At 53.0% G+C, this 18,198-nt stretch overlaps 5 protein-coding genes across 5 annotated transcripts; all 5 read left to right on the top strand.

The window, feature by feature from the left end:
• Nucleotides 1-346: 346 nt before the first annotated feature.
• LDBPK_251520 (hypothetical protein, conserved) lies at nucleotides 347-2,668 on the top strand (the record flags this gene model as incomplete). Its single annotated transcript, XM_003861434.1, has 1 exon — nucleotides 347-2,668. One exon carries the CDS (start codon nucleotides 347-349, stop codon nucleotides 2,666-2,668), a length of 2,322 nt encoding a protein of 773 aa, XP_003861482.1.
• A 582-nt stretch (nucleotides 2,669-3,250) lies between these two features.
• Nucleotides 3,251-4,570, top strand: LDBPK_251510 (peptide chain release factor-like protein; the record flags this gene model as incomplete). Its single annotated transcript, XM_003861433.1, has 1 exon — nucleotides 3,251-4,570. The coding sequence occupies one exon, from the start codon at nucleotides 3,251-3,253 to the stop codon at nucleotides 4,568-4,570; it is 1,320 nt and encodes a 439-aa protein (XP_003861481.1).
• Nucleotides 4,571-5,149: 579 nt separating this feature from the next.
• On the top strand, nucleotides 5,150-5,923 carry LDBPK_251500 (hypothetical protein, conserved; the record flags this gene model as incomplete). Its single annotated transcript, XM_003861432.1, has 1 exon — nucleotides 5,150-5,923. The coding sequence occupies one exon, from the start codon at nucleotides 5,150-5,152 to the stop codon at nucleotides 5,921-5,923; it is 774 nt and encodes a 257-aa protein (XP_003861480.1).
• A 4,245-nt stretch (nucleotides 5,924-10,168) lies between these two features.
• On the top strand, nucleotides 10,169-10,957 carry LDBPK_251490 (hypothetical protein, conserved; the record flags this gene model as incomplete). The annotated part of the gene is made up of 1 exon (XM_003861431.1): nucleotides 10,169-10,957. One exon carries the CDS (start codon nucleotides 10,169-10,171, stop codon nucleotides 10,955-10,957), a length of 789 nt encoding a protein of 262 aa, XP_003861479.1.
• A 5,664-nt stretch (nucleotides 10,958-16,621) lies between these two features.
• On the top strand, nucleotides 16,622-18,151 carry LDBPK_251480 (hypothetical protein, conserved; the record flags this gene model as incomplete). Its single annotated transcript, XM_003861430.1, has 1 exon — nucleotides 16,622-18,151. The coding sequence occupies one exon, from the start codon at nucleotides 16,622-16,624 to the stop codon at nucleotides 18,149-18,151; it is 1,530 nt and encodes a 509-aa protein (XP_003861478.1).
• Nucleotides 18,152-18,198: the final 47 nt, after the last annotated feature.

Here is an 18,198-nt window from a genome sequence, read left to right as displayed (position 1 = left end):
CTGGGCCGGGTGGGAGGGAGGAAGGGGCGTTGTGCCCATGCTGTATGGCAGAGAAATACACGCGTTGAAAGGCAAAAGCGTGTACAGCGAAAAAAAAAAGGATCTGGTGAAGAAATATTGTTACTGCGCATCGTCTTCACCGTCGAGGGCTCTCAGCACGCTTTTCGGATCGTCATGCTGCTCTTGCTTTTATTGCAGTAACTTACAAAATCGCTTTCTTTGTCTTGTAAACACTGAGGCTCTGACCTCTGCTAAGGCATATACACACCCGTGCTGGCACACAGCAATAGGAGTAGATCATCAAAGAGTAGATAAGCAGCTGTGACGGTTAAGCAACGCAACAAAGATGAAGAACAGTGTTGCTCGAACGCAGCCGGAGAAGCACTTTGCACATGCACCGCAAAGCGAAAATTTGCCGTTGGCAATCGGCGCCGATTTTCACGACGACCCCATCAATCGAAGCTCATTGAGAAAAAGCCATAACTTGCTTCTCGAGAGGAAAACAGACCACGCACCTCACACAAAATACTGCTACAATGGCCAACCATTCGAAATGTCTCGCACCGCCGCTGAGGCTGCTGCTGCCGAGGACGAAGCGGCTGTATGGAAGGGGTGGTTCTCTGAGGATTTCACCAAAGAGGATTTAGATGATTTTGTCGTTCGAATGCTGGGGTACTTTACCGAAGATGTCTCAGAGAGCTGCGCAGAGAAAGAGCGTGTGCGCAAGGTGTGCATCAGCTTTTTTGTAAAGGATGATAGTCTTTCTATCACTGAAATTGGCCAGAGGAACAGCGGCCTGGGTGAGTCGAAAATCCTTTCTCGGCGTCAGGTTCCCAAAGACATGCGGAACCCTAATGATCTGCTTCTTCTTAGTGACTTTCGAATCGGGGATTCTGTGAACATTTACGGCCAGACGTTCTACATCGTCGATATGGACAAACGGAGCCGCCGTTACTTTCGCGAGGTTCTGGAGAAGGACGTTCCGGATGCGCAGAGCATTCCGCAGGATTCTTTCAGCCGCGCAGCTGCGGCCTCGGCGGAAAGGTCGACGAAACGAGTGGTGACCTCAGACGATATGGACCGCAAGCGCGCCATCGAGCAGCAGCTAACGGGTATTTACACGAAGCATTCTACAGAGGATATTGCAATCACGAAGGAGTTCTTGAAGAATAAGATCAACGAGCATTTGACCTATTTGGCGCTCTGGGATGATCGCGGCAACCTTAGCGGTGACTTACACTACTGTGTCATTAGAGTATTTCTGGAAAACAACACAATTGAGATTGCCGAACGTAGGCCAGAGAACAGCGGCCGATGGGGAGGGCCGATCTTGATTCACCGCCAGCGAATCCCACACCCGTCCGCCGACTTGACGCAGAGCAGGTATCAGCAGCATACGTACGGCAAGCTGATGAAAAACGATTATTTGTGCCCCGAGGATATTCAAGTCGGCGAAACATATATGATTTACGGGAAGCCGTTTTATGTGTACGACAGTGACTCTTTCACCCGCAATTACGTCAGAGAGAAGTACCAGGTAATCATCAGGGACGCTATAGATATCGCCCCTTTTGAGACACCGAAGAAGCAGACCTCGGTCTTCTACCCGCCTCCGCCGAACGGGTTCGGTAGCGAGCGTGAAACGCGAAGCAACTGGCTCTCTTTGGTTGGCAAGCCGGCAAGGGTCGACGATGAGATGGCGCAGCGCGAATCTGGGCGAGTGATGAAGTTTTCCGCAAAGCTTGCCAAACCGATTGTTGCCGGCGACGAAAGCAGAGAGTTTGTGGTTTCATTTCATTGTGAAACCAGGGAGCTGGAGATCTTCGAAAAGCCGAAGCGAAATTCGGGCATGTTGGGGGGCCGATTTCTTGCAAAGGGAGCGCACCGAAAGGACATGCTGAATGGGACCACGGTACCATTCACTCCTGATGATTTTCAGGTAGGTCGGGTGATCGAAATTTATCGGCGTCCATTCCTGCTCACTGGCCTCGACGCGGGAACGCAGAGAATTCTCGATGGCACTGACAAGGTCGTCACCGAGGACCGCATCAAGTGCCTCGTGGTGCTGTTGAAGCAGCAGCTGAATCTTAAGTTCTCTCGCGCAAACGAGGCATTTCTTGCGCTTGCACCACAAGGCACTCTTGGCTACGCTCAGGTGAAGGAGTTTCTGCGTGCGTGCAGCTGCAGCATCACTGACGAAGAGGCGCTTCTGGTTGTGCAGAACTTGTCCCCTGGCACCAATGGCGTGATCAACTACGACGACTTCCTTCAAATTGTGGACGTTTCTTCTGATTCGATGGACGAGGCCTCCCTTACAACTCGGTCTATCCGCAGCGTAAACATGACCAAGAATGATCAGCTGAAACTTGCCGCCACCGCTTCCGAAGAGAAGCAGCGACGCAAGCAGCTCCGTGATGTGCTGCAGTTCAAGCTTATTCAGCGAAAGGGAAGTGTGCAAGAGCAGTTTCGCTTGTTGAGCGATCATAGCGCCAATTCGAGACTCAACCGCAACACGTTTCGCATCTCCCTCAACACTGTACTGCACTTCAACATGAACAAGAATGACGAGGATACACTGGTGTCTCTGCTTTTCGACGGTGTCGAGGACGAAAACGGGGACATTACGTACAAGCAGTTCCAAGAGTTCGTGGACTCTGTTGACAACTGATGAGCTGGCTAGCGGATCTCGCGCTCAGCAGTTCTTTCTTCTCTAAAATGTACCGAGTTTCCGGCCTGCCTTTCGTTGTCTCAGCGGAGTGTTGAACATGTGTGCATATAGTGAATGTGCTGGGCGATGAATGTATCATAGTGCTGCACACCGTTTGCTTCTCGCGACGGCAGTGCTTCTTTTTCTACTTTTAGTTTGACATGTACCATACCCGTTTTCGGCGCCTTCAAAGGTGGTAGCCAGAAAACTGAAGACCACAAAAGAAATGTTTAACTTTCTCTTGCCTGCGGGGCGTTTGGGAACAAAGCCGAGGCTCCACTCTTCTCGCACGCACAGTGTGCAACGAGTGCAAGAGAGCGGTGGACACCAGATGGCCTTATGGATGGCTCTTGTCTCTCTTGGCTCGCTTTACTTTGAGGTGTGCCCTTTTGAGCTCCTCTGTTATGCTCTCAGTCTCTCTTATTCTTCCTGAAGGAGCGTTGCGAGTGAAATGTTCTCCATCTTCACTTTCCTCGTCTCGTTAGGTGTACAGCTCCACAGCACGTCTTATCGACCTGCGCGGTCTGGCGCTTTACTGAGTGAATGCTGTGGTGGACGGCGCGGCTGCTGTTCGGGGCTGGCGGCACACAAGGCGGTGTCAAAAAGCTTTCCGCCGTGAAAGCTGAGTATTGCGACTGGGCGCTCAAGGAGAACACACGAGCGCTGATCGGTTTCATTCATCACCCTCTCGTTACCGAGTACCTGATCCGCCTTCATGAGAAGCGGATTGCGCTGGAAAAGTGGCAGGAGGACTCCGTGAGCGACACTAAAGTTAACGCCCTTGTCAACTGCGTGGATAACTCCCCGTTCGACTACGTGAGGTGGAATACCAAGTACCGTGACGAGCTTGACATCGCAGAGAAGGTGTGTGCTGTGCTGCGGCAGTTGGATGAAAATGTGACGCTGCACGATCAGCTACAGTCCAAGAGCGTGCGCAGTAGGGAAGATGAGGAGATTTTTGACATGGCCAAGGAGGACATCGCCACACTCACGGACCAGCTCCGGGTGCTGGAGGGTGAGGTTAATGCGGTGATGGAGCGCCGGATCGGGTCTGATGATTTGGTAGGGTCCGTGACGAATGTCTGGAATATCAACGTTGAAGGGAAGGCTGGAGGTGAGGAGGCGAGTCTGTTTGCCGCAGAGCTGGCGGAAATGTATCGCATGTATGCGACAGAGTTTCGCAACTGGAAGGTTCGTCCGGTGGTTAAGGACGACGGCAGTGAAGCCGCCAACTCTAACGAGTTTCAGGTTTGCGGGGAAGGGGTCTATCGCAACATGCGCCACGAGATCGGCGTGCACAAAGTTCAGCGCGTGCCGGTGACAGACGCCGCAGGAAAGATGCAGACCTCCACCGCAGTTTTCACCATGATGCCTGTGCTGGATCCGGTATCGGTTGACGTTCACGAAAGCGACTGCAAGATCGACTTTGTTCGCGGCTCTGGCCCCGGCGGACAGGGGATGCAGAGCAGCTCCAACTGCGTGGTGCTCACGCACAAGCCCTCTGGTATATCCGTCAAGTGTCACCAGTCCCGCTCGGCCCTCGGAAACAAAGAGCTCGCACTGCAGACGGTAGCGCAGCAGATTCTGGTGCAGCGTGTGAAGGAGCAGAACAGTTCTCTCCACAAAGCGTGGCAAAACCAATGGAGCAGCGGGGAGCGCTCTGACAAGATGCGAACGTACAATTACCCGCAGAATCGTGTGACGGACCACCGCATTGGGAAAGACTATGCTTTGTCCTCCTTCATGGAGCGTGGCAGCGGCTTGAAGGGCCTCCACGACGAGCTCAACGACATCAACGATCGAGAGCAGGTGATGAATGTGCTTCTCAAGCACATCAAAGGCGGCTTCGGTAGCGTTGTATAGCCGATTCGCACACTAGACACAGGTGGTGCAACAGCAAACGCTACTGGGGCCTTTGCTCAAGCTGCTATGAGCGCAGCTTTCTGCCCGCATTTTTTCTACAGAGACTAAGGAAGATCATGTCCAATCACCACGACATCTTTTTTCCCTTTGCTCAAGGAGGCCGAGCAAGCGCAGCCTTCTGGCTGATTTCTTCTCCGTGGTTTCTTTGGACGGAAGTACATGCACTCTGTAGTTGCATCGTGTGCCTGTCCTTTGGGCCCGAGCGTCGTGTGCGATATTCGGGCGTTCATTGTGCAATTATGGTTAACCCCCTGCTGAACTCACTTGCCCCTTACCGTTACTCTCTCGTTTATTGTTTTGTGTCCTTTCGGCCTACGCAAATGGCAGGGAGGTAGCGAGCTCGCATTTTGCAGTTCGGTTGTTGCCATTCTTACATCCCTTGCATACGGTTGCAGAAAAGCAAAACACGCACGCACACACAGAGGAGCTGACAAGGATACTCTCAAGCCGCTGCTCTTCACAGGCTCCTTTTGATTGTCGTTTTCTTAGAGAAATTGCCTCGAAGGGTAACCTTCTACCATGTCTGCACAAGACCGTGCCAGACCTCAGTCAGGCACCGCAGTCGAGGAGGAGCCGAAGAAACAGGCGCCGGAGTCTCTGTTTCAACGGTTTGTGCGCAAATGGATGGGTTTCAGTGACTACCTCTCCACCTCCTTCCTTGGTGGACCACGGTGCATCAAGCTTGCTCACGTCATCAATTTTCAAAAATGCACGACGCTTTTTGTCTGCAGTGCCATGATGTGGAGGTCTGGAAACTTCTCTGCAACTGCGACGACTTACACCGCCTTGCACGGCAGCTACGGGCTCTGCTGGTACCTGAAGCACCTGGTCTTCCCGGACCCACGGTGGGATCTAAAGATCACCATCGGGAGCGCCATTGCCGCCTTCGCGGCGGTGCTTGGCCCTTACTGGATGATTGCCTACAACGCCATCATGCAAGGCGCAGAGCGATCGAACGTCGCTCTCTGTGCCGCGACAGTGGTGTACGCTGTCGGCCTCGCGATCATGATGGGGGCGGATGGGCAGAAATACTTCGTGCTGCGAGAGCGTAAAGGCCTCATTACAAACGGCTTCTTTGCCCGCACGCGAAACCCCAACTACCTTGGTGAGGTGATGATCTATGGGTCCTTTGCCTTTGTTTCGGGTCGCACGAGCTCGTGGGTGATCTTACTGACGATCTGGACGGGTCTTTTTCTTCCATCGATGCTCGCCAAGGACATCCGGATGAGCCGTCACGCTGGCTGGAAGGCATATGTGCAAAAGACCGGGCTCTTTTTTCCCCGTATTAAGTGAGAACCCTGATGACGGGGGACACTTTAGGGTGTGGTATCCAGGGTTCAGTACCCACTCTCTGCGGGGAAGCCAGGCAGCCCCTCCCCCTATCCCTGTCAGTGCCGGACCACCCCTCGTGGTGCCAGGGTCAGGTACCTACGACGTAGCGAAGTCAGCGATTTATCGCTACGGGTGTCGGCGGTCATGTCCTGGATGGCGCTGCGTGGGGGAGGCCTGCAGCTGTGAACGTGTTTGTGCGAACCATATGATGGGCAGTATGCCGCCCTGACCCGAACGTATCTCACCCGGCCCTCACCGCGCCCTGGCTCGGGGAGCCCGAGGCGCCCGGAGGGATGCGCGACGTGGCGACCGGGCACAAGGCGAGCGGCCGTGAGGGGCGCCCTTGCGGGGCGGGGAGGGCGGGTAGAGGGTCTGGGGCGGAGGCCGCGCTTCGCTGACTGGGTCGGCGCATTTCTGCAGCGGCGCGTGTCTACGGCTGCTTGGCGCCACGCGGTGTGGGGGCCTGTGGCTGGGCCGGGTGGGAGGGAGGAAGGGGCGTTGTGCCCATGCTGTATGGCAGAGAAATAGACGCGTTGTGAAAAAGGAGGCGACATACGAGAAACGCGAGGAAGGAGCGCTTGCTCGGGTAAACAAGGGAAAGAAAGAGGAGAGCGCCATTCCGCTGAGAACGCCACAATGAGCTCCGTTCGTGTTCGCGCGTCGCCCTTCCATTTCCTGAGGACTGCCATCAAGAAGGTCTTCTGCACACGTTTGCCACTGAACAGCTCCAGAGCGATTTCCCACGCTTGAGGCAGAGGCACAGAGGCGGCAAGGATGCTACCAAAGTTGTCACACATCAGTCACTTCGCAGTAGGGATCGAGGCGTCTTCTGACACGCTCTCAGTCTACGATGCGTATGTCCTCAGTTGTAGCTCTGGATGAGTGTCGTGGCGCCCACATGCCGACTTGCTCGAATACCTAATCGCTAATTTGTGTGTGTGTGTGCCTTATGCCGTGCCTCGTACCGTTGCTCACGTTCACTCGTCCTCAACGTGTTCTCCTGCTCTTCTCCTCGCCTTTTCACGTGCACTTCACTCGCTCGAGAATCTTTTGGGATTCTTTGCACACACAAAAAAAGAAAATGCTAAAGCAGTTCAATCTGGCTCACGCAGTCCTCTCAAAGCCACAGCACATTCTTTACGCGCAGCTTCGAAAGATTCGTGTCTCACTCGCTCTGGAGCTCTAAATCCTATCGAAAAAGGTGTCCCGTGGCTTAGACGCCAGGAATCCAGAAATGTACGCCACTGCCACGACTGTTCACCGTAACCGGAGGCCGTACCCGCCACAGGACACCTCCAAGCACTACACCGAGGTGCCGCCAGCCACCGTGAGGCAGTGCAACGCGATCCACCGCATCATCAAGCGTTTGGGTCGGGAGGTTGCGTTTGACGAATATGAGCCTGTAGAGAAAGTAGTAGTGGTGATTATTTTCCTGCTCATTGTGACGCTGGCCATCGGCGGACCCATGTACATCATTTGCTACGCGCTCTTGTAGAGGAACCATCTCTTTGTTGTATCTGTCGGCGCCCCTTCTTTCTTTGCTGCAGCCTTCCTTTACGCTTGGCTGTCTTCGCATAATCCACGCATTTGGATGTGCAGATCTCTTTTACCGTCCTTTTCGTACCAAAGGCTCAAAAGCGACCGCTGCTGTTTGTGTGTGTGTGTGGAGCAGGACGGGGGAGAGCCCCGCCCCCTCTTCTTTTCCCCCAGGGAGAGGCAGTGGCGCGTCACAAGAGCTGCCGTCGCGTGGGGGGGGGACAAAAAAAAAGGGAGGGGAGACGAAGAGAATGCAGTGGTCGCCGTGTTGTGTGGTAGTGAGGAGAGGTATCGCACGCTTTCATGGGCTCCCTGTGCACTCATCGTGCCAATCGGGTAGCAGAGCAAGAGGGCGGGGGATGGCACGTATGTGAACCTTTTTGGTGTTGGCACCCGCCTCCTCCGCACTCTGCTCAGGGCGCCACTTGCACCTTTTTTTCATAGCAATCAGGGTCACCGTTCCAATTTACTTTCCAGGTGCACATGAAAGGAAGGTGTGTGCTTGCCACTGTTTCCATTTTGCTCATCGCTCTCCATTTTTAGAGTGAATTTCATGCGTGTTTTCTGCCTTCTCACCTCTCACTGCCGTCTCTGCCTTTCTTACTTCCTGGGTTCGCTTCGCTATCCTGCGCGTTTTGTATCGCTTTACATGCACGTGTTGCCCGTCCCCCCTTTTTTGCCCTCAGTTTCATTTTCGCACCTGTTATCGAATGAACGGATTTCAAAAGAAAACGTACAACATAAGGAGAACACCTTAGCCTGGGGAGAGGGGGTTGAGGAATGGTGTATGGAACACAGAGGTGTAAAGGTTCGCCGACAGCGTCATAATGAGAAACTGCGTTTTGCATTGTTTGCCGAAAGTTTCGATTTGAAACAGGCTGTTGCCTCGATCGATACGTACGACTGCGCGTGCTTTGCTGTTCCGGTGCTGAGGGCCACATTGGCACTGCTGGAATCGGGGGGGGGGTGAAGGCTCGAGAGCAACGACTGCGGCCCGTACGTGCCAGCGCATGTGCCCCGAAATGATCTACGCCTCACATGGTTTCTTTTTCGTCCCTCCTCTGTCTTATTTCTCTCCCCCGTTTCCGACTCGACGCTTGCGCCACGCACACGTACACACACGACCGTCATACCGAGGTCGACGAATCAAGCGCAGAAGAAGCGCAGCTCACGCAAAAGCGAATACAAAAAAAAACAACCATCAGCGTTCTCGCTTCCGAATCACCCCTTTCAAAGCGCTTTACTCACTTCTTCTCACGCTCGTCTTCCCTCTTTGCCACGCGCGTCCTTTTTAGCATTTTTCGGTGTGCTTGTGTTTTTTTTTTTGCCTTCCATTTAGCTCAAGATCTCTATCGAGAACATAGCCGCTTTCACACCAAAAGACGACACTGCTCCCCACCCTCGCTTTCTACGAACGCGCCTCTCTTCAACCCTAAAGAAGAAACTCTTTTGCAGGGTGCTCCTCGTGTACGTTCTGCGTGCGCGTGCGTGCGTGCGTGTGTGTGTGTGTGGAACAAAGCTAGCATTTGTGAGACACGAGCTGGCACTGCGAAGCCCCTGCACTTTTTTTCTTCCTCTTCGTCATCGCTCGTAAGGCTATAGATCAGTCAGAGGTGCACCCACACTCTCTTTCCCTTCCTTTCCAGCTGCGTCGGCAGCAACCTTGTGGCTTGGTGGAACAGTAACAGCGAATCCTCCACACCGTTCACTCAGCGAGATTCTACCAGACACAGGCGAGTGCGTGTGTTCATGTATCTCAGTGATTCTCTTCCCATACACAATTCTTTTTTGGTTTCTCCAGTGCTTAGTTTCATCGCTGTTTCTATCTTATTTGTTTCACACTGTTTTTCATCCTTTTCCTTTTTTGCTTTCATTGATCTGCCCCTCCCTCCTCCCCCCTTTGGGCTTCCCTTTCCGTTTTAGCTACACACACATATATATATATATATATATATATTATTTTTTCGTTTTGCTCTTGTTTTCTCTCATCGTGCGCACCTACTTCATTCTTTTTCCCTGTTCACTTTTGTTTCTCTCTTTACTGGTTTGCGTGTGTGTGTGTGCGTGCGGGTGCCTTTTCCATTTTGCTTTGATCTCTTTCTGCCTCCCCCTTGCTGTCTCTCGTGCTGCCTCACACGTATCGACTCACGCATTCACGGCATATTCCAGATCTCTTGTCGGCTTTTCTTCGAACTTTCGATTTCGTTGGTTCTTTTTTTTTTTGACTCTTGTCTTCGCTGTTTGTGGTGCCCTTTGCTTTTCCCTCTTTTCTCCACCCGTTTTTTCCATCTTTGCATTGCACGCTCTCTCTCGTCAGAGAAGTAGTACGCAATACCACCACCAGTAACAGACACAAGTGACTTTCTTTCTTTTTCTCTGCTCCACTCTACTTCTGTTGTGCGCGCAGGAAAAGGAAAGGGAAACAGCAGAAAGTGTGAAGATTGTGTCTCTGAGCGTCCGTGCATGTCGCTGCCTGAGGCGATCGTCTTTGCGAGCCGCGATTGATCAATACACGATACACCACCTCTATCGTTGTTATTGGCTTCAGTAGTCATACACGCACACGCGCACAGGTATCTACACACCACTGAATACCTAACAGATATCTTTATAACACCCCTAGTTTTTTGTTTGTTTCTTCTCTTGCTTTGTTTTCTTTTTCTCCGCACAATGACAGCAATTCCACCGTTTCTTTCGTTGGTGGACATGTACGGCTACCTGCCCAACTTTGATGCCGACTGCGACCTCCAGGTTGGCGACTGGGTGGTTGTTCAGCCGCAGCGCAGGGCGGCGTTGCTCGGCCCGCTGATCAGTGCATGGGAAACCGCTCCGCAAGATCATGCACTATCCTCTGCATCCTCCTTTGTGCCCCAGTACACCCTGAGTCAGCTTCTGCCTGAGCCTCTGACGCTCCGGAGGCGGTCGCTGGCGTGGAATCGTGTCGGACTTGACTCGTTCTCGACAAGGCTGCCTCGGCTGGCTCCGTTATCCGTGGCGCGAGCGCATTACTGCCAGCGAAAGCGGCTGCACGTGGCTGACGACAGCCCGACAAACACAAGGGACAGCAGTGTGTGTGACGATGATGCAAGCAGCGGAAACGGCAATCTGTACCTGCACGTGCGCTTGGGCCTTCTCACCCCCTCCCGCCCGTACGTTTTCGGAGGTTTGGACATCGTGGAGGTGCTGGGGTGGCCATGTAATGATGCGTGCACCGAAGACATGGCGGTGTCCGTACCCCCTCACTCTGCAGCTCAAAAGCCAGCTGTTCTGTACTTGAACCTTCTCACAGGAGAGACGCTGACGCGCGAGGAGGCAGTGCGTAGGACATCAAAGCTGATGCCTTCATTTACCTCTTCTGCCACCACATGGTCCTCTGCGATCGAGGAGGCTGCTGAGAAGGAATGGCAGCAATGGGTGCTTCGGAGAACCTGCATCACGCAACAGCAGCCCTGCGGGTAACTGCACCTGCAAGTTTCAATGAGCATAGAAGTAAAAGGAACAGTGACTTGGTAAGATGAAACTATCCGAACACGCAGAGAAGACAGCGCCTTGTCCGTTCCTCCCCCTTTTCTTGCTTTTCCTCAGTTTCTGGTAGAAACGGAGTTGGGGAAGAGGGCGGGGTCGTACAAGGAGCTTCTTTGCATCTTCGTCTTTCCTTTTTCCTTTGCTCTCTGTCTCTCCCCTGCTGCCAAATGCGTAGCCACGTTTGTGTCTCTCTTGCTTGATTTTTCTGCCTGACATATGTATCCCCTACCCCTCCACTTTTTCTCCCTTTAGTTCGCTTCTATCTTCTGTGATATCCCATCCATCCTTTTACCTCTTCTTTTTTTTTCATCCCTTTACCCCTCTCGCCATTTCGCACCTTCTTCGATACTGCTTTGCCTCATTGCCACTCTTCTTCCCGTTTTTTTTTTTCGTGCGTACTTCTCTGTTTCTGGTTGTGTGGGTGCTCTTTTTTTTTTTGTGTATGTGTGCGGCCTTTCTTCCCACTGCAATGACTACTACCATGCCCACTACTGCGAGTCTCCGCATGCGGTTCTTATCAATCACGCAAAATCCCCCAAAAGAAAAATGCGAAGCAAAGAAAAAAGGCAGAGATCCTTCCTTCTTCCCTACCTCTTCTTTTTCATTCTTTTTTTTTGCACATTTTAGCTCCAATTATGTTTACTCTTTCTTCCTTGCGCCTTTTCCTTTTTGATTTTTGTATTTCATTTCTCCTCCTGTTTTTTTTTTCTCGCCTACTTTAAGTCTCTCTTTTACATAGCACTTGTGTAGTACTTGTCCGGTCCCCTGTCTCTCTCTCTTTCTTTTCCACCTCCTCCACAGGGGTATGATTCAAGTCTTTCTGTGATGAGTTTAACATCACATGGGCGCTAGTAACACGGATCTGCACGCGCGTTGCCCTCCACCACCACCTGAGCCTCACAAATAGGGAAGGTTCGAATGCAGTTGGATGTGCGTGCAGGGGGAATCTGCCCTGCACATCTCGTGGCTGATCTTCAGATTTGGAACGTCAAGCTGCACCCTCTTCGCCTCTCCGTTTATGTGTGGACACGCAATATGTGACCGTGGCTGCGTGTGGGTGTCAGACAGGAATTCGCTTGTCTACCTTCTCTCTTTGGATTCTTGCGTTTCGCTCCTGGGTTATCACGAAAAGCTCTTTTTCGGGTTGTACTTTTTCCTGCTCTCTATTTCACGTTCCTCAACACTCCCATCAGCCCATATATATAGGTACACACGCGCATACATATCCCTTGCTCTCAGACAAGAGTAGATTCTCCGTCTTCCGCCTCTTTCCCCTTGGTTTCTGTGTGTTATGCAGCCTTTCACCCACCGCTTCTTTGTGAAGTCTCTCCTTGCGCCACTTCTTCGTCTTTCACGACGGATAGAAGCGGCAGCGATGGTGCAGGGCATCCGCAAAGAGGAAGGGGGAAGGGAGAGAGACAACCCTGTATAACAAGAACTTACAGGCGAAGGCGGACGTGAACTCAAGAGTGTGTGTACTGATAGTCTTTTTTTGTTCGTTTCTTCCAATGCTTCCCGATTTCACTTTGCGTCACCGTCTTTCTTTCCCTCTCACGTGCTCTTCCAACTGCGATGGCTGACCTCTCCTCCTATCTTGGCTTGATCGTATTGCCACCTCTTCCGCGATCTTTTTTCTTTTTTGTTCTCCCGTCTTTTCAGTGTCCGATGCCGGCCTCCCCAGCGTGGTATCCAGGGTTCAGTACCCACTCTCTGCGGGGAAGCCAGGCAGCCCCTCCCCCTATCCCTGTCAGTGCCGGACCACCCCTCGTGGTGCCAGGGTCAGGTACCTACGACGTAGCGAAGTCAGAGCGATTTATCGCTACGGGTGTCGGCGGTCATGTCCTGGATGGCGCTGCGTGGGGGAGGCCTGCAGCTGTGAACGTGTTTGTGCGAACCATATGATGGGCAGTATGCCGCCCTGACCCGAACGTATCTCACCCGGCCCTCACCGCGCCCTGGCTCGGGGAGCCCGAGGCGCCCGGAGGGATGCGCGACGTGGCGACCGGGCACAAGGCGAGCGGCCGTGAGGGGCGCCCTTGCGGGGCGGGGAGGGCGGGTAGAGGGTCTGGGGCGGAGGCCGCGCTTCGCTGACTGGGTCGGCGCATTTCTGCAGCGGCGCGTGTCTACGGCTGCTTGGCGCCACGCGGTGTGGGGGCCTGTTGCAGGGCCAGGGGTAGAGGTGCGCTAAGCTCGTGTTTTGTGGCAGAGTGGAGACGTTGAAACACAAAATATCTTTTCGTGTTCTCTGTTGTGGATTACCGCGCTCCCTTTCTCGGTGGCCTTTCTTTGTTCTTTTCAACCTCTCCGTTGTGTTGCTCTTATGCGCAGTCGTGTGCGTGTGCGTGTTTTCCTTCACTGGTGCGTATGTTTGTGTAGACTCGCGCTTCTCTCTCTTCACCATGCTTTTCTTCTCGCTTGTTTCCCTTTTTCTTTCTGATCCCTCCTCTCTTGCACTGTTCTCTCCTGCTTCTCAAAGGAGTGAGCGAATCGAGGTGCAGCAACGTTCAGTAAACCCGTCACAAACCAAAAAAATATATGACGGAGACAATACTGGTGCACTTGTGGGAGTGTGTGTGTGTGGACGTTACTCTCTCGCTCCTTTGAGGTTTTGGTGTCTACCTCTCTTTCTATCGGTTCTCTCCTCTCCCTTCTTTCTCTTTTCATGCCCTCCCGACTCCACTCGTGAGCAGCTCTTCCCCGCCACGTGCTCGCGTCATGCCGCTTTTGCGCTTTCTGCCGCTCTCGACCCTTCCCTTTGCCGCTGCTATACATTTGGTTTGAACGGCCGGAGAATCTCTCTCTCGCACGTGCTTTTTTTATACGTGTGTGTGTTTGCGTGCGTTCCTAACAGTGGTGATGACGGCAGAAGACGTGAAAGCGGCGTTCAAACGCGACGTCTCTCTCTCTGTCTCTCCCTCATGCCACCTCTCCCTCCCCTACTACCTATGGGCTCCTCCTCTTTCTTTTCCGGTTCTTCTGCTACCCCTTCGTTCTTCATCTGTTGTGGTTCTTTGCTTGTGTGTGTGTGTGTGTTTGTGTGCCTGTGCTGGCCGTTGTTTCTCCTCTTCTCTTTCTTTTTTTTCCTCTCTTGTGTTATCCCTTCGCTTTTTTTACCTGCTCGATCGATCAAGAAGCGTGTCACCGGCGTCGCCGTGTTTTTGATTTCAGCTCTTTACCCACACCCACACCCACACATACACACACATGCACAAAGAAAGAAGTGAAGAAACAAGAAGAGACGACGCAGAGAGAAGCGAAACGAAAGCACGAACCTTCTGCCCTGACCCCTTTTCTTTTTCCCGTTTTGTATTTCTGAAAGGGACCATCGAAGACAGCAAAAACGGAAGACGAAGGGGGTGGGACGAGGAGGGGGAGGAGGCGGGGAGAAAGCGAGAGGAAGTAGAGAAATGAAACAATATACAAGGCTTGTGTGCGTTTTCCGCCTTTTTTGTTGCTTGCTCTCTCTCTGCGTTTTCGTTCATGCGCCTTCTCGTACTTTTTTTCCGCCACCCCCTTTTGTGCCGTTCTTTTTTTGTCTTCCATCCGTCTTTCTCTTCCCTCGCCCTTCCTCCTCCTAACTTGCTCCGCGAGTGTACTGTGACGGCGAAAGGAAAAGCTCCACATGAGTGTCGACGTGGAAGCGGTGAAACTCTCCCACAGCACTTGATGATGCCATCCGGTGAAGTCACAAAACAACAAACCGAAGGCCTCTCCATGAGCGACTGTGAGAGGGGCTGTGTGGGCCTGTGAGGTGGCGGTAAGGTACCAGCAAGGTCTGTGTGTGTGAAAGTCTCACTTCCTCTTTTTTTGGTCTGTTTTTGTGCTTTTTGCTTTGATCATGTTGAGTGTCTCTTTACCTTATCTCTTTCACAATGCTCTTGATCGATATGCCTGTGCTGATCTTCTCCACTCACCCTTCTCTCTCTCTTCTGTCCCAGACACACACCCACTTTCTGAGGCGTTTGTGCATGCGTCTGTGCCTTCGCCTGCGCCTGTGTGTCCCTTGTGCTGACTTTCGAAAGAGAGGGAAAGGGAAGGTAGGGGTGAAACACTCTACTATACGGCCTGCAGTGAAGAGATACGGAGGAAAAGGGAAAAATACAACAAACAAGAAAAGGAAGAGCAGTCAAAGACAGAAAGTCATGGATCGTATGCGGGAACAAACGCCTGTCTATATATACTATGCATATTATATATTATTTTGCCCACCCTTTTCACCTTTTTTGTATATTCGCACCCCTGTGCATACACACAAAAGGAAACCACGATCTAGACTACGAGTCTTCTCCTTTTTTCTTTTCTGTTTTGTTCTGTGTTATTTGTCTTCTTTCATTACCTTATCGAGCTTGTGGACCGCATCCGCCGCGTATGACGTCATTCCTTTTCTCTCACTCCCCCGCTTGTTTTGTTTCCTCTCTCTCGATCTCTCTATATAATTTACACCCTCTGCGCTGAGAAGCCAAATCAAAAAAAAAATATGAATTGCGCGCGCGCACACACACACACACAAAAGACAAAAGGGAGGGGAGGGGGCGAGGCATAAGAGGCAGCGCCTATCAACGTGCGTGCGTGTGTGAGCGTGTGAAGGAGTAAGTGTTCTCTTGCCGGTGCTGTTAATCTTTCGCTCACGCGCGTTGCAAGAGAAGTGGAGGTGAATGTGATGGGAGGGGGTGATAATGACTGTTGTTCTTTTTCCACCCGTACACCTCTTCTTTTTGAGTGTTGCCGTTCCCCCGGCTTCATCTCGGGTCTGCACAAGGCTCTTGCTCCCTCCCTCGCCCTGATAACGCGCTCGTGAAACGAAGGAGGCGTCGAAGTCGATCGAATTCTTCGGAAGAGAAACGCACTATCACGAGCTGCCTCTGCCACTACCATTGCTCTCTGTTGAACCACGGCCTCAGCCCTTCCCCACCTTTTCTCTCTTCTCTGCTCCTCCTCGTCTACCTTCTTATCCCTTGGCTCTCTTTCCTGTGTACCGATTTGCTCCCCTCTTTCCTTTTGTTTCCCGCTTTCCTCCCATGTGCTGTGTGCTGCGTGTGCCTCGCCTGCTCCTGCGCATCGCCTTCCGTCTGTCTATGCGGCCCCACATGAAAGAAGAGGAGGGTAAGAATAGCGGTGCACACAGTCACGTTGCCTATGTGCTGAGTGGTAAGAGCTGGTAGCGGTGAACATTCCTTTGCCTGCACCGCGACCACACCCACACCGTCCCATAGGTGCCTGCCCCGCTTTTTTTTTGCGTGTACCACGCCTTCGACTGGCATTGTAGTGTAGGTGCCAGAGAGGGAGGTTTATCAGAGTAGAAAGAAAGGTGAGTAAGACTGCACCGCACAGGCAAGGTGATCCCGTTTGTCTTTGCTTTCAGTCTTGCCTGCTCTCACGCGCGCAATCTCTGACTGCTTCTCTTATCTGACCCACGCTCATCTGCCCTGCGGCGTTGTTACAATTTCGAAGCCTGCCAAGCAAAAATACGCGCATTTCGTGCCGTACGGAGCGGCTCTTCACAGAGATCGTTTCAAGCGTTTTTTTTCTCTTCTGTCGTTGTCAACTCCCTACATTGTCCCCCCCTCCTTTCACTCAGATTTTCTGATCCCACACTCAATGCTGCGACGGTCACACGCGACGCTACGCCGAAAAGCGTCGGTCGTGTTAAAGGGCCAACTGAACCCCCTTGAAGCGCTCACACAGATACAACTAGGCATGACACCGTCGCTTCCAATCCAACGCGGCTTCCTGCTGGAGCACTGCGAGCGGCAGCTGGAGAGTCTCGGTATCACTGAGGGGAAGCTCCTGGCCATGGATGGGCGGTTGTGCACTCAGCTCACGAAGAGGATTGTGTACGAGCTGTACCTCTCTGTCCCGTTCCGCGTTTTCACATTTGACATGGAGTTTACTGGGCCGCCGGTGTTTACGGCAGATGGACCGACGGAGGACATCACGGAGCTGGGACTGTACTCACCGCTTCTCGACGAAACGTTTTCATGCCTCGTTCAACCTGTCTGCGGCCGCAAGCAGGGCCCGGGTGTCGAGGAGCTGACGCACATTACGGACATGATGCTGGAAAAGGAGGGTATCCCGTTTGTTGAGGCGTGGCAGCAGTTTCTTAATTTTGTCCAGACACCGCAGCCAGACGAGATTTCTGGCTCCGAGGAGCGCATCCTGCTGCTTTCCCACGGTGGAAAGCTGGCGGATGTGTCGCTGATCAAGTGGACACTCGAGAAGTTCCACATGGAGCTGCCGCCCAGTTTTGTCTTCGGCGACACAATTCACCTCATTCGCGATGCACACCGTCGACGTCCTGTCACCATAGATAAGCATCCGCCGTCGTGGAAGCTTGTGGATCTCGTGCAGTGGCTGCACATCCCTCCAACGCTACCGGCGCATCGGGCCGGCAACGACGCTCGTATGACGTGGGACGCTCTGTATCACACTCTGCTTCGCTACGGCGACGATGAAATGGCGCCGCGCGAGCAGCTCGTGCCGCGCTTTTTCGACGCGGAGGCGAAGCAGCTCTTGCGCGAGCACACAGCGCGGCAGGCGCAGGAAAGGGCCGCGCTTAGCTTGGATGACACGTTCCTCTTGGCCGATGTGTCGCACTCCGCTTCAGCGGGGCACGCAGACAGCAGCAGTATCGGTCACTCCGCGTATCGTAGCGCTTCGGATGGCTCTGGCAAGCCTTGCAAGAGTGGAGCAGCGACGGATTTGCTCGATCTCGACTTTGACGACATCTTTAGTGAACAGAATAAGGTGAGCGCCAGTGCACCTATTGAGGAGTTCAAGCTGGATGACGATGATGATGTTCACAGCATTTCCGCTGGAGCAAGTAGCTTTACCGCTTCTCGAACGCTGTCATCGACGACCACGAGCCGCGCTGCAGCTCTCTCCATCGACGCGGCAGAAGATGATGATGCTGTGAGCGACGTGAACGCGGCATCAACACCCACAGTGTCGCCGGATCGGGCAGCGAAGAAGGCCACCTCAGGTGGGAGAAAAGGCAAGGCGTCAGGCTCGTCCCGCAGCAAGGAGGCTGCTGAGAAGAGAAACAAGCGCCGTGGCAGCGCCGGTGACGACGACGGTGAGGAGGCGAGTGACCCTCCCGCTGCCGCTACTCGCGCCGTTTTCCTTGTATGAGGCGTATCAAGAAAGGTCTTTGCCCACGAGCCACTCGCAAGCAGAAG

Source organism: Leishmania donovani, chromosome 25 (assembly GCF_000227135.1).
Source record: "Leishmania donovani BPK282A1 complete genome, chromosome 25".
Lineage (NCBI taxonomy): Eukaryota > Euglenozoa > Kinetoplastea > Trypanosomatida > Trypanosomatidae > Leishmania > Leishmania donovani.
Note: the sequence above shows the minus strand (reverse complement) of the source record. Positions and strands in the feature narration are given on the sequence as shown.